The sequence below is a fragment of the Salvelinus namaycush genome, chromosome 30 (assembly GCF_016432855.1).
Source record: "Salvelinus namaycush isolate Seneca chromosome 30, SaNama_1.0, whole genome shotgun sequence".
In the NCBI taxonomy this organism is placed as follows: Eukaryota; Metazoa; Chordata; class Actinopteri; order Salmoniformes; family Salmonidae; genus Salvelinus; species Salvelinus namaycush.
The window spans coordinates 13,322,515-13,338,636 of NC_052336.1; the positions used below are offsets into that span (position 1 = coordinate 13,322,515).

Here is a 16,122-nt window from a genome sequence, read left to right on the forward strand (position 1 = left end):
TTCACAGGAGAGGATGAAGGGCATATTTGATCGCCGAACTGAGCCTCGTCACTTTAGTCCGGGTGACCAGGTTCTTGCTCTGCTGCCAATTGTTGGTTCTCCTTTTCAAGCCAAGTTTCAAGGTCCATATACAGTGGTGCGCCAGTACACTGAGCAAAATTATCTAGTTGCCACTCCAGAATGGAGGAAAGCACACCAGCTGTGCCATGTAAACTTGTTAAAACTCTATTATGCACGTTCCTCTGAGACTGAACAGTGGGAGTCTACAGAGGACGGTAAACCTGTTCTTTTGGCTGATACCGTTGTTTCCTTGGGTTCTTGTCATGCTAGATCTGTGCATGAGGAGGAAGAGGTGCCTGGTCCTGACGATTGTATATTGCAGGGTAGATAAAAAATTCAGAGACAGTGGATATTTTAGACAGTCTTCTCACTCACCTACCTGTTGATGGGAGGAAAGAGATGGTTGGTCTCATTCTGAGATTTCCAGGATTGTTTTCTGATACACCTACACGTACAAACTTAATAGAACATGATATTGACATCAGAGATGCTGACCCCATTCGTCAGCGGTTCTATAGAGTTTCTTTAGAGAAACTGCATTGTCTGGATGCTGAGGTCAGGTACATGCTGGAGAGTAAGATGGCAGAGCCTTCTTTCTCCAGTTGGGCTTCTCCCTGTATCTTGGTCAGTAAACCGGATGGGACAAACAGATTTTGTACGGACTACCGTAAGGTAAACAGTGTCACAAAGCCAGATTCATTTCCTCTTCCTCGGATGGAGGACTGCGTTGATCAAGTCGAAGCAGCTAGGTTTGTGAGCAAATTTGACCTGTTAAAAGGCTATTGGCAGGTGCCACTGACGACTAGGGCACGTGAAATCTCTGCCTTTATTACACCCTTTGGTCTGTACTCGTATTCGGTTATGAGTTTCGGTCTGCGTGATGCACCTGCCACTTTTCAGCGACTTATGAACAGGGTTGTCGCCGGTCTGACCGGGTGCACTGTTTATTTGGACGATGTAGTGATATATGCAGATACTTGGGAAGAACATCTGTCCCGTATTCAAGCCTTGTTCGAACGTCTGGCTGCGGGTCGCCTCACGATCAATCTGGCTAAATGTGAGTTTGCTCAGGCGACCGTTACATACCTTGGAAAGGTGGTTGGGCAGGGTGAGGTGCGTCCGGTTCGGGCTAAAGTGGTAGCTATTGATGCTTTTCCACCACCAACTACTAAAAAGGGTTTACGTTTGGTCTACTCGTTGTCAACACGCTTTTGAAGATGCAAAGAGGTTGCTTACCTCAACTCCGGTGCTGGCTGCTCCTCGCGTGGATTTGTCATTTACCTTGCAGGTGGATGCTAGTCATGTGGGAGCAGGTGCAGTTTTGCTGCAAGCAGATGTGTCTGGGGTTGAGAGGCCTGTTAGTTTCTTTTCCAAAAAGTTTAACGATTATCAGTTGAACTATTCGGTTATTGAAAAGGAAGCGCTAGCACTCATCTGGGCGCTACAACACTTCGAAGTGTATGTCGGGTCGGGGGTAGTACCTATTGTGGTCTACACCGACCATAACCCTCTCACTTTTTTGAGGTCCATGATGTGTCCGAACCAGAGGATAATGAGATGGTGTTTATTTTTACAATCATTCCATCTCGATGTGCGGCACATCCGGGGGACTGAAAACGTGATTGCTGATGCGCTCTCTTGTGCGCCCTGTTCCTAAATGGTTACGTGACTGACCATTGTTTAGTATTGTCATGTTCTCTCTGTCCTGTCTGTTCCCTCATGGTCTTTTCTTTTTTCCTCTTAAATGTTGCTTCCTGTGCGACGGTTGCTGAGGTCTGGGGAGGAGGTTGGCTGGGGCAAATTGGAAGTGTGAACACGTAACCCCTCATAAATTTGGGATGCAGAGGCTGTGTCAATTTGGGACGCAGAGGCTGGTATGTTCCGGGGTCCTTGTTGGTCCCCGGTTTTATGGGGGGGGATGTGACGACCCTCCCACTCTGTCTGCCGTATTCTCTCTTTGTTCTTGTTTCCTTATTAGGATGTCGGTGGGCGGAGTTGGGAGGGTCGTCAGCTACATGGGAAACACCTGGGCCCGGTGTCTCCCAGGATATATACACCACTTCCCCATTCATGGAGGAGACTCTCTCCATGCAGACGCCGTCATAGATTTTGTTGTGGCTTTTTGGTTGTTTGCTTTAGCACCTTTCAACACACCGCATATCACATTTATGCAAGCAAAACACCCACTTACATTACTGATTACTGATTACACACACATTGTTAATTGCATTTAGGTTACCTTAGTTAATAAATATATTTTGTTATTCCTTATCTCCACGTTGTCTCCCTTTTGTTACGGACTTTGAGCCGGTTCGTGACAGAATAGTAGAATACAAAAGGTGCAATTTCGAAATTTGGTTTTGCATCAGCAGTTTTTCTCGTTATGTCAGTCACTAACAGTCAATTAGCCCGTCAGATATTTGTTTTTATATTGCTAAGTTAGTTTAGCGGCCAGCTATCTATACTAGAGGTCGACCGATTATGATTTTTTCAACGCCGACACCACCGATTATTGGAGGACCCAAAAAGCCGATGCCGATTAATCAGCCGATTTTTATTTGTATATATATTGTCAAGCCCTGACCTTAGAGAGCCTTTTTATGTCTATGGTTTGGTCAGGGTGTGATTTGGGGTGGGCATTCTATGTTTTTGTTTTCTATGATTTTGTATTTCTATGTTTTGGCCAGGTATGGTTCTCAATCAGGGACAGCTGTCTATCATTGTCTCTGATTGGGACCCATACTTAGGTAGCCCTTTTCCCTCCTTTCAGTGTGGGAAGTTAACTTTGTTTGTGGCACATAGCCTTAAGCTTCACGGTTGTTTTTGTATTGTTTATTTGTTTTTGTCGGCGGCTGCGTTTTGGTCTACTTCCTTTGACGGCCGTGACATAAATATAAAAAATAATAATGACAATTACAATACTGAATGAACAATGAACACTACTTTTAACTTAATACAGAAATAAAATCTATTTAGTCTCAAATAAATAATGAAACATGCTCAATTTGGTTGAAATAATGCAAAAACAGTGTTGGAGAAGTAAAAGTGCAATATGTGACATGTAAAACAGCTAACGTTTAAGTTCCTTGCTCAGAACGTAAAATGAAAGCTGGTGGTTCAATATGACCAGTTCTTCAATATTCCCAGTAAAGAAATATTAGGTTGCAGTTATTATAGGAACTATTTCGCTCTATACCATTTGTACTGTCCGGGGGGCCCCCATTGATTTTGTTAGTCAGTTTCACTCAGATATCATATTAACTGCAAATATTTCTCTCCCCCCTATTGCAAAATGTGTAGAATTGCAGGAAATTTGCTGTAAAACAACTAATTTTCCCCTCCGCCCCATTGCAAAATGAGTAGAATTGCAAGAAATTAGTTATTTAACTTCTTGCGACTACAGGGGGTGCTGTTCCGAATTAGCATTTTGTCGTCTCCAAATTAAACTGCCTAGTACTCAATTCTTGCTCGTACAATATGCATATTATTAATTCTATTGGATAGAAAACACTTTCTAGTTTCATACAAAGTTGGAATGATGTCTGTGGGTGACCCAGAACTCTTTCTACAGCGAAATCCATGACAGACAGTGAAAGGTCTGAGAGCGAAGCTCTGGTTTCAGATCAGTTTTTAAGGTCTCTGTCTATCCTATGGAACGACACGAACTGCACCCGCCTTCCCCTGGATGTCAGTAACCAATGAGAAGTGGAATGGGCCTTCTCCGTAGCTCTCAGAGGTTATAAAAGACCAAGGAGTGAGAGTAGCCCCCCTTTCGACGCTCGCCCTTACGCAGGAAGGGACCTCCGGATGCCATTTTCACAGGCTCGGTTATCAACTTGAAATGTATCCGTCTGTAATTTAATTCGATATAGGACTTAGAAACATCATAAGGTAGTTAATTTAAACCGTTTTATAGCAATTTATATCCGTTTAGTGCGATTTTGATGCATTTCTATGTGAAGCACCGGGCACATTTCGGGGTCCCGGTCGAACGTTAGCGGGCATTTAGACGGACAAAGGACATCTTTCGACCAAAAGAAGATTAAACCCAAGAAAGAATACATTGCCCAAGAATCTGATGGAAGAACAGCTCAAAGTAAGCAATATTTAATATGATAAATCGTTGTTCTGTCGAAATATTTTAAACGCATATTTCGCCATTTTGTTTGGTATAGCTTCACTTGGCGAACCCTGTATTGAAAAGTAAGGATAATTTTAAAAATGTAAGTCAGCGGTTGCATTAAGAACTAATTTGTCTTTCGATTCCTGTCAACTCTGTATTTTTTAGTCAAGTATATGATTAGCTTTCGATTAAACTAGATCACTCTGAAAGCTGACGTCCCTCATTTTGATGCTTGAGTTGTGACTATTTCCATTGTATAACCACGGTTTTGTATGGCTAAATATGCACCTTTTCGAACAAACTGTATATGTATGTTGTAAAATGATGTTACAGGAGTGTCATCGGAAGAATTCTGAGAAGGTTAGTGAAAAAATTAATATATTTTGGCGATGATAACGTTATAGCTCCCTTTGCCTTGAATTCATGCTCTACTAACGTTTGCACATGTGGTATGCTAACTTATCGATTTATTGTGTTTTCGCTGAAAAACGCTTAGAAAATCTGAAATATGGTCTGAAATCACAAGAACTGTGTCTTTCCATTGCTATGCTTTGTCTATTTTTATGAAATGTTTTATGATGAGTAAATTGGTCATACACGTTGCTCTATCTAGTAATTCTAGTCGATTTGTGATGGTCGGTGCAATTGTAAACTGTGATTTCTACCTGAAATATGCACTTTTTTCTAACAACACCTATCCTATACCATAAATATGTTATCAGACTGTCATCTGATGAGTTTTTTTCTTGGTTTGTTGCTATCAATATCTTAGTTTAGCCGAATTGGTGATAGCTAGTGGTGGAGAGAGAAAATGGTGGACAAAGAAAGATGGTGTATTTTGCTAACGTGGTTAGCTAATAGATTTACATATTGTGTCTTCCCTGTAAAACATTTTAAAAAACAGAAATGATGGGTTTATTCACAAGATCTGTATCTTTCATCTGGTGTCTTGGACTTGTGATTTAATGATATTTAGATGCTACTATTTACTTGTGAAGCTATGCTAGCGATGCTAATCAGTGTGGGGGGGGTGGGGGGTGATCCCGGATACGGGGTTGATACTCGTGAAAGGTTAAAAAACATGGTGGCCCCCACCCCCATCAAAGTTGCCCATCTGTGGTGTAGGCTTATGTTCTACTGGACACAAATAAGCACTACATTTCTGGCTATGACCACTAGGGCTGGGAATTGCCAGGGACCTCACAATACTTAACTGCCGATACTGTGATGTTTTTGCGATTTGATGTTCCAAACATATTGCTCACCATTTGTCTGCTGCAGAGGGACAAGAGAGCCAGATAAAATGAGTTTTGATCAGTCATGGAAATAAAAGCGCTGAAAACAAATTGGCTCACGTGTTTGGTGCAGGTACAGCCAACTAGAACAAAAATAATATTGCGATATTTTCGAAACGATACAATATACCGTCAAAAGATATCCCAGTATGTAACTGTATGGATTTTCCCCCCTTCACTAATAACAACAGCAGAACCACAACAGTTGTCAGTTGTCAAAATGTGTGTGTAATGTGTGTATTTGTTTAGGTGTGTGAAAGAGAGAGAAACAGTGAGCGAGAATAGACATGCTGACACAAATTACCCTTGGTGCTTGTTGAGCTACCCTTGAGCTAAGCTCTGTGCCATGTTCATGCCATCTCTATCTCTCCATCTCTGTCTGTCTGGTATGTGTGTCTCTCTCAGAGTAACACAGCCGTGTCAGCGTGCCAAACTCTTTCCCTAGGAAACTAAACAGGAGGTTCCTGGACACTGTGGCAGCCCTGGCACTGGGGAACTGTGTGTGTGTGTACAAAACCATGCCCATGCCACTAATGTGATGTCCCTCGGCCAGTGGTCTTCATACACAGTAGGTTAGCGTGGGGCTAGAGCCCACCTGGTGAAGGCTTAGCTGTTTACTGCCTGTCTTTGTTCTGACTGCTCCACTGGCTTACACCAGCTGGTCTATAGATCAAATCAAATGTTATTAGTCACATGCGCCGAATACAACAGGTCAACTTTCAATGTTATGTCATTAAGTAAAATTCTGGCAAATTAGTTCGCAACGAGCCAGGCGGCCCAAACTGTTGCATATACCCTGACTCTGCGTGCAATGAACGCAAGAGAAGTGACACAATTTCACCTGGTTAATATTGCCTGCTAACCTGGATTTATTTTAGCTAAATATGCAGGTTTAAAAATATATACTTCTGTGTATTGAGCATTGATGTTAAGCATTGATGTTTATGGTTAGGTACAGTCGTGCAACGATTGTGCTTTTTTCGCAAATGCGCTTTTGTTAAATCATCCCCTGTTTGGCGAAGTTGGCTGTCTTTGTTAGGAAGAAATAGTCTTCACACAGTTCACAACGAGCCAGGCGGCCCAAACTGCTGCATATACCCTGACTCTTGTCATGACGTTGGCCTGTGGGTAAGGTTTATGACCCCCCCCATAAATACCTTTCTCCCTTCCCTCTCTCTCGGACTCTACTGAAGGACTTTTGAATAGCCTTTGTTAAACATAGAGAGTCTGGGAACATCAAATAAGTGGGGGAAAGGAACCATATTTCGGTAATAGAACCAGTTGAAAATATGCGTTGGTACTTAATGAATATGATGTCAGTTCGGTTGTCATCTGACGACATAAACTGTATCTGGGAAAGTCTACACATTCTAGTTATCAGATTCACATGGAATTGTTGTGCAATTTACATGTTTAAATATGACTATTTGTGAAAAGATTAAATGTAATTTTAGCTTCCAAATGAGAGATTAGAGTTTTCAAAAAGTTAGAGCTCTGCTCAATCAGTGGCCCGCCCCTGTGAAGAGACATTGGTTATAAACTATGAAACACACCCTTCTCTACCTCCTCTATATAAGCCCTTGATGAAAATGTAACTATCTGTTCCGAGGACGATAGGACGACGGTCCATACGTTGAAAAGGACTAACATGTCAACTACAGAACTAAGCCAACCTCAGCGTGAGCTTTGGTTGTGAATGGTATAAACTTTGAACTCTTATTCACTAAAGAAGTGAGACATCCTAGCCGTTGAGTTAGCAACAGCCGCTGTAAACGTGGGCTAGGAAAGGACGGACAGAGTATCCCATCTACCACACAACGACGACACTACAACGTATCCCGTTCACCACCAGAGACACTCTTCAAAGGACTCTGTTGGGCAACACGGCCTTCCATCTACCACCAACCTATTAAAGCGCAGCTCAGAGTAAATATTTATTGCATTTTCCTTTTTCAAATGGGCGGTAATTTAGAATGCATAAGATTCAGTATTTACGATAGAGTAGCTGCCTACGGCCCGATAGAGACATAGCTTCTCCCTTTGTTCCTCAAGTCTTCCCGCTCTTTCACTCAAATCCAACCCCCGTTCTTTGTGTAACCAGCTGTCATATCTGTTCCGTCCGCTAGGGATGTTTTCCTTTATGACATAATTTGTAATCAATGTATGATTCATTCTGTGTATATGTAATTCTGTGTGATTAGTTAGGTATTTAGTAAAAAAATAATTAAACACAATTTTGTATTAATGATTCAACTTGTTAGCCAGGGTTCGTGAAGATAACCAAGAATTCTACGATGTTCAGATGAGATTGAAATAAGGTGACGATTAATATTGACTGCTATTGATGTAAAATATTACTAGGTCTTTAAGAGTTTATTCGGAAGATAACAGCTCTATAAACACTCTTTGGTGGTGCCCCGACTTTCTAGTTAATTACATTTACATGATTAGCTTAAACAGGTAATATTAATTACAGAGAAAGGATTTTATAGAATAGCATGTCATATCACTTAATCCGGCATAGCCAAAGACACGACACTCTGTTGCAAGAGAAGTGACACAAAGAAATTCATGTTAGCGGGCAATATTAACTAAATAAGCAGGTTTAAAAATATTGTTTTTTATAAGATAAGTTTAAAGGTAGCAAGCAACTTACCTTGGCTTCTTACTGCATTCGTGTAACAGGCAGGCTCCTCATGGAATGCAATGAGAGGCAGGTGGTCAGAGCGTTGGACTAGTTAACCGTAAGGTTGCAAGATTGAATCCTCGAGCTGACAAGGTAAAAATCTGTCGTTCTGCCCCTGAACAAGGCAGTTAACCCACTGTTCCTAGGCCGTCATTGAAAATAAGAATGTGTTCTTAACTGACTTGCCTAGTTAAATAAAGGTGTAAAAGAAAAAAGAAAAAAAATCGGTGTCCAAAAATACCGATTTCCGATTGTTATGAAAATTTTTAAATCGGCCCTAATTAAATCGGCCATTCCGAATGAATCGGTCGACCCCTACTTAAAACATGTTGGTTTCACAGACTCGGACAGGGAGCGGTTGAAAATGTCAGTAAAGACACTTGCTAGTTGGTCAGCGCATGCTCGCAGTACACGTCCTTGCAATCCGTCTGGCCCTGCAGCCTTGTGAATGTTGACCTGTCTAACGGTCTTACTCACATTGGCTCCCAAGAGCGTGATCACACAGTCTTCTGGTACAGCTGGTGCTCTCATGCCTGTTTCAGTGTTATTTGCCTTGAAGCATAGACGTAGTTTAGCTCGTCCGGTAGGCTCGTGTCACTGAGCAGCTCTCGGCTGTGCTTTCCTTTGTAGTCTGTAATGGTTTGCAGGCCCTGCCACATCCGACAAGCGTCAATGTCAATCTTAGTCCTCTGTTGATGCTTTGCCTGTTTGATGGTTCGTCGGAGGGCATAGCGGGATATCTTATAAGCTTCCGGGTTAGAGTCCTGCTCCTTGAATGTGGCAACTCTTGCCTTTAGCTCAGTGTGGATGCTGCCTGTAATCAATGGCTTCTGGTTGAGGTATGTACATACGGTCACTGTGGGGACGACGTCATCGAAGCACTTATTGATAAAGTCAATGACAGATGTGGTGTACTCCTCAATGCCATTGGAGGAATCCCGGAACATATTCCAGTCTGTGATAGCAAAACAGTCCTGTAGCTTAGCATCTGCTTTTTTATTGATCTGGCGAGGGAGAGCTTTGTATGCATCTCTGTGTGTGGAGTATAGGTGGTTTAAGTTTCCTTGCATTAAAGTCCCCGGCTTTGGTTGAGCATTTTCTTGTTTGCTTATGGCGGAATACAGCTCATTCAATGCTGTCTTAGTGCCAGCCTCTGACTGTGGTGGTATGTAAACAGCTACAAAGAATATAGATAAACTCTCTCAGTAGGTAATGTGGTTGGCAGGTTATCATGAGATACTCTACCTCAGGGGAGCAATAGCTTGAGACTTCCTTATATCGTGCACCAGCTGTTGTTTACAAAAATACATAGACTGCTGCCCTTTGTCTTACCAGACGCCGCTGTTCTATCCTGCCGGCACATTGTATAACCAGCCAACTGGTTAACTGTTGATATTGTTGTCGTTCAGCCACGACTCTGTGAAGCATAAGATGTTACAGTTTTTAATGTCCCGTTGGTAGTTTAATCTTCCCAATAACCCAATAACTCCAAATATTGCATGTTTCCTAGCAGAATTGAGGGGAGTGGGGATTTATTCGATCGCCTCCTACTCCTCAGAAGGCAGCCTGCCCTCAGGCCTCTCTTTCTCTGCATCCTCTTCACGCAGATCACTGGGGTCGGGGCCTGTTCCCGAGGGAGCCGTATATCCTGCGCATCGGGCTCGTCAGAGTCATGAAAGAAGAAAAAGGATTCTGCTAGTCCTTGGTGAGTAATCGCAGTCCTGATGTCTAGAAGTTATTTTCGGTCAAAAAAGACGGTAGCGGCAACATTATGTATAGAAATGTAACAAAAATAAGTTACAAACAACGCAGATAAACAAACAAAAAAACACAATCGGTTGGGGGCACGTAAAACGTCTGCCTTCTGCTCCGGCGCCATTTTATTGGGCCCCGGTATCGGTCAAAGTTCAGGACAAATAGTAACACATGCTGTTTACCTTCATCCACTTCAGGAGCTAGAGCCAGAAAAGTAGACCCAGCACTGTGGCAGGATTCTAAATGCTAGCTCATAACATCAGACTCACATTAGAGCCATCACACTGGGACTTAACCTACAGGTAGTACCATGCATATGTGTTGGAGTAGTGTCCAATCAAAAACATATATTTTGACCAATGGGTAAAATAATATGTTAATTGTGTAGATAATCCTTCATGAAAACGAATGGTCTAAACCTTCTCTCTATCATAATCCGTTCAAACGTTATTGGAGGTTTTACCCTTGCAGGATGGCCATAACTAGGGTGACAAAATCAATGGAGGCCTGAGAAAGCAAGTGGTCAAAAAAGTGGTCAGGAAAGTTGCATCGTGTCAGCTAGGCTAGATTCTGTGCAAGATTTAAGGCTACTGGCAACTTGACAGGTTCTCTTTCCCGTTGAACTCGTCATCTTTCTTCTCAAGTCCGCAGGACATAAAACAATATAGAGGTAAGATGGATATATCGACTTGAGACATAACATGTAGTATTTTCATATTTTAGTATACCCTTTTCATATTCATTCGAAATTCCTGTTATTTTTCTAAGATTTCTCACAAAAACAAGTGTCTCTCTGTGAAATGTCAAAGGAGCACTGAGTGTATGCCAAGCTTTTTATTTTCAAAGCTTTTTACATTTAATTCAGCTCGTGTCATACAAATTTAGCTTTTTGCGACTGAAGACAACGACCACAAAATGTAAAATCCTCAAAAGTTGTTACGAGAAACCGGCACTGCTAGGTCAACCGAGCTCGGTGCTTATTATCGGATGTATTAGGTTACAAAATCCAATCTTTTTTATATAATGTTAATGATACAGTATGTTAGAGAAAGATCCCAGGGAACGATTCATAACGAGGTAAACAAAACGTATTGAATATTATTATAACATAAGGAAGGGAAATTTCATCACCAAAGTGCGTTATCATCCACTCTGTGCAGAATGGGTGGACACCCTAGTTGGAGTGTGTGTGTGCGCAAGTGCGCGTGTGTGTGTTTTCCAAAAATAGTGTGCCAATTTGGAAAGACAACAAACAAACCAATTAGTGTCCCTCCTCCCCTTCAGAGTGGACAGAGTATCTAAAGCCATTTGAGACCCCTGTTGGAACCAACATCCCCAGCACCCACCCTTATAACGCCCCTACACCCCCACAAACTGCCTTTATTTACAAATTAGTAACAATGTCTCACCCCATGTTCAAGAATGGCCTTTTCCTTGCTCATTTTAAGTTATTTGAAAACAAAATCATCTCCAAAACATTTAAGAGGCATTGCCCTAATAATGGCGCTGACCAGGGAAACTTTCCCGTTGCTCTGTTCTTAATGCCAGTCTGCACATTCAAACTAAAACAATGTAACTAATAAAGGCATCTTTATACTTTCATTAATAAAATAATGATAAAAATATTCTTTCAAAATGCCGATGTTTATTTAGTTATGGATCCATAACGAATTACTATGGGAATAAATATCACTGAATTACAGAAATATCCTCCAAATGTAATTATTGGCCGAGAGTCACGTCATATTTTTCGATATACTGTAGGTCTACCGTAGTTGACATGACTCTCACTAGTGTTGAGTAATGTGCTGTTAAAAGTGGTGTAGGTCTTATTTATTTAAAGAGTATTTTGAAGGTAGAAGCAATAGCCTACAACTATTTTAGCACCGTTTTGCGCCGCTCTGAGACAAGCATGGGGACTGGTTTTGATAAATAAATTAGATTTTTATTTTCACTGAATCTCCGTTTGGGTATTGGTTAGACTACAATTATTCAATTAGGGTGTAGAAATGTTATGCTCTTAGTGTAACCTTTATTTAACTAGGCAAGTCAGTTAAGAACAAATTCTTATTTACAAGGACAGCCTACTCCTTCCTCCCTGTCGGGAATTTGAACCCAGGTCTCCTGCGTGCCCTGCCCGCATGACACAGGATTCTTTAGCTAAATAGCCCACTACTGTACTCCCGACCATCACGTTGTACAGCACCATATTTTCCGTTCCATCCTAACGGAAACCCAGAGGGTTTTTAATTTTTCTTGGAATAGAAACACCAAAATATTAATCTAATTAATTAAGCAAGTACCAGTCAAATGTTTGGACACACCTACTCATTCAAGGGTTTTTCTTTATTTTTACTATTTTCTACATTGTAGAATAATAGTGACGAAATCACAACTATGAAATAACAGATATGGAATCAGTTAAGAACAAATTCTTATTTACAAGGACAGCGTACTCCTTCCTCCCCCTCGGGGAATTGAACCCCGGTCTACCGCGTGCCCGCATTCTCTAGTACAGCCACTATTGAAGGCTATCAAATGCTTCTCAAAGATGCCATCTGGTGGTCAAACTAGCACTAACCAGCATTAATGGTACCAGTGGTTCACACTTAAATAACGTGCCATAGAATTCTGAGGCAACATGCAAGCTGTGCCCCAGTACGCTGCAACTTTTAAAGGAGGAACCACTGTACAGCCCCCCTACACCCCACCCTTACAGCCCCCCTACACCCCTCCCTTACAGCCCCCCCCCAGCTCCCCAGCTGCCCTGGTCCTGGCAGGTCATGTGAGAGACCAGGTGGTTCCAGGGGAGAGGGACAGTGGGTTGGGGGTGAGGAGTTGAGGGGGTGGGGTGGTCAGATTGAGAAGGGAAGGAGGGGGTAGAGGGGGTTGGATTGAGTCGAAGAGGGCCAGTTGGGGTTCGGTGAAGGAGTATGTGAGACAGTGGGGTTGTAGTAGGAAGAGAGGAGTAGGGGTGAGGGGGGCAGAGAGGCTTGGATGGGGTGAAGGGGAAATAGAGGGGAACAGAGAGGCTGAGATGGGGTGAAGGGGAAATATAGGGGAACAGAGAGGCTGAGATGGGGTGAAGGGGAAATAGAGGGGAACAGAGAGGCTGAGATGGGGTGAAGGGGAAATAGAGGGGAACAGAGAGGCTGAGAGGGGGTGAAGTGGTCATTTACGGTGGTGAGGATGTGAGAGGTTGTAATCTAGGGAGGATATCTTCCTCACTCCGGCAGCTCAGATCTGCTATGTTAGACAATAGCCACCCTTCCCTAGCAACAAACCTATTTGGCCATTCCCTGATTGGCTTTGGCCTGTACAGTTAGGGGGTACACTGTAGTAACCCAATCCCTGGTTGGTTAGCTGGGTGTGTTAGGGGGTACAGTAACCTAGTCCCTGATTGGTTGGCTGTGTATAGGGTATACTGTATATCGCCAGGTGTGGGTGTCTATTTCGGCTGAGCTCTCCTCCTTGCTGCTGATATGACCAGTTGTCCCGGCATGGTGTCCTAAACTGAGAGGTGCTACAAAACCCTGCTCTCCTCACCTCATTAGGACTATCAGCAGAATGGGGGGAGAGGGGTGAGAAGGGGAGAGGAGGAGAGGGAAAGGTGGGGAGGAAAGCAGGACTAGAGCAGACCCCTTTCACAAGCAGAAACATTGCTACTGTAATTACCATACACCAAAACACCATACCTCACCCCTTCAAATGACTCTGAAATGACACATCACCAAAACACCATACCTCACCCCTTCAAATGACTCTGAAATGACACATCACCAAAACACCATACCTCACCACTTCAAATGACACATCACCAAAACACCATACGTCACCCCTTCAAATGACTCTGAAATGACACATCACCAAAACACCATACCTCACCCCTTCAAATGACTCTGAAATGACACATCACCAAAACACCATACCTCACCCCTTCAAATGACTCTGAAATGGCACATCACCAAAACACCATACCTCACCCCTTCAAATGACTCTGAAATGGCACATCACCAAAACACCATACCTCACCCCTTCAAATTACTCTGAAATGGCACATCACCAAAACACCATGACACATTCAGAACTAAAAGAAGACCTGAAAGAACAAGGGGTAAAGAGATGCCAAAAATCAATATAGAGAATAAAAAGAAAGCACTTTGGCAAAGGAACTGTGTGGGAGAGAGGGAGAGCTAGTGAAATGAATACTGTAACTTGTTGAACAGGCTGAGTGTAGGAGCTCACGTCTGGCCAGAAACACAGTTCCTCTATTAGCTACTGCCTGCCATACAGTCCAGCTGTGTCCAGGTGCTACACACACACACACACACACACACAGCTGTGGCACAGTCCAGCTGCTTTGCCTGCGTGTTTTCGGAGAGCAAACACCTGCTACTGCTCCCAACCACCTGGCAGACACGCGCGCACACACACACACACACACACACACACACACACACACACACACACACACACACACACACACACACACACACACACACACACACACACACACACACACACACACACACACAGTATGTGAGGTTTGTTTCCTCTGGCTCGTAGGATGATCTAAATTTGCAGAGTTTGGGAGTGAGGAAGTGTTTGAGAGAGAGAAAGAGCTGGGCTGTAGTTACATCGTTACAGTACTGGCTCTACTCTGTAATTACATTGGTATAAAACCCTAGTAAAACCAGGGCCATGGGAAAAGAGGGGGGCACTGGGGAACTTCTCCAGCTTCCAGCCTGCTCCTCTACCCCTGGCCATGCCAGGCTATGCCAGGCACTGAGACAGATGCCAGCCTGCTCCTCTACCCCTGTCCATGCCAGGCTATGCCAGGCACTGAGACAGATGCCAGCCTGCTCCTCTACCCCTGGCCATGCCCGGCTATGCCAGGCACTGAGACAGATGCCAGCCTGCTCCTCTACCCCTGGCCATGCCAGGCTATGCCAGGCACTGAGACAGATGCCAGCCTGCTCCTCTACCCCTGGCCATGCCAGGCTATGCCAGGCACTGAGACAGATGCCAGCCTGCTCCTCTACCCCTGGCCATGCCAGGCTATGCCAGCCGCCTGACCTCTAATGGCTGGCACATGTCAAGTGTGTAGGTCTGGGGCACAATGTGGTAGTAATCTATGGCCTACAGACCACGTCAGCTACAGGCCAGCTGTGAAGTAAGTGACTAACCAACATGTGGTCTCGTTGTGGTCCTTTGTATAACGGAACAGGTTTACTGAATGAATGAATAGAGCACAAAAGAATGGAGGTCATGTTGTGATATAGTTGTTGTTTTCTATGACAGAGGAGAACACATTGAGTCTGTACAGTGGTCTGTCCTCCCTCTCTGTCCTGGCCCAGATCCCCTGGCCTGTACAGACCCAGACTCAAGCAGCTCCAGGCCTAGCATGGGGAAACCCAGCCAGTGAGCTGGCCTCCACACAATACAGACAGACCTCATTCACACAGCACAGCAGCTATTCTCACCCAGACATTCAGCCTGGCCCTGACTGTACTGCCCTCAATCAAAACTGAATAGACCACAATGGGGGAGAATGGGGGGACGGAAAGGAGGGGGAGAGAGGGGAGAACAGGGGATGAGAGAGGCCATTCTTGCTGTCCCTTTCCTGAGACAACACTGCACTCCCAAAACAATGAAAAGGGGGCAGGAGGGAGAGAGGGGAGGATATGAGGGGAGGCATGGCCCAGGTCCAAACGCCACAAGTGGTGCCATGTCCTGACAAGATCCCACCATCCCAGGCACAGGGGACAATTGTTAGAGGACTGGACACACACAGAACTTGAAAGCCTAACCAGGCCCTCCATCTCTCTACCATAGGAGAACCTGTTTTGGTTTCAGGTAGAACCCTTTTGGGGTCCATGTAGAACCCTCTGTGGAAAGGGTTCTTCATGGAATGCAAAATGGTTCTACCTGGAACCAAAAAAAGGGTTATCCTATGGGGATCTCCCATTTTAGGTTATAGATATCAGCTTTCTTTTTTTAAGAGTGTACAGTGTACATATACAATATGCAGACAGACACTCACAGATAAGAGTGATTCAAATAAAAGGTGTTCAAAGTAGATCTCACACACACACAGACACACATACTGTATATACACTGTATGACCAGATGGAAACCACTCCTCAGTAAAAAGCACATGACAGCCTGCTTGGAGTTTGCCAAACGGCACCTAAAGACTCTCA

General features: G+C 43.7%; 1 protein-coding gene across 1 annotated transcript in view; it reads left to right on the top strand.

The window, feature by feature from the left end:
• The window catches only part of LOC120024807 (pleckstrin homology domain-containing family A member 7-like), a 125,747-nt gene extending 110,403 nt beyond the window's left edge, over positions 1–15,344 (top strand). Inside the window, exon 25 of the mRNA XM_038969135.1 lies at positions 15,277–15,344. Within this exon, the coding sequence (XP_038825063.1) occupies positions 15,277–15,344 (68 nt within the window). The remainder of the gene's footprint in view (positions 1–15,276) is intronic.
• Positions 15,345–16,122: the final 778 nt, after the last annotated feature.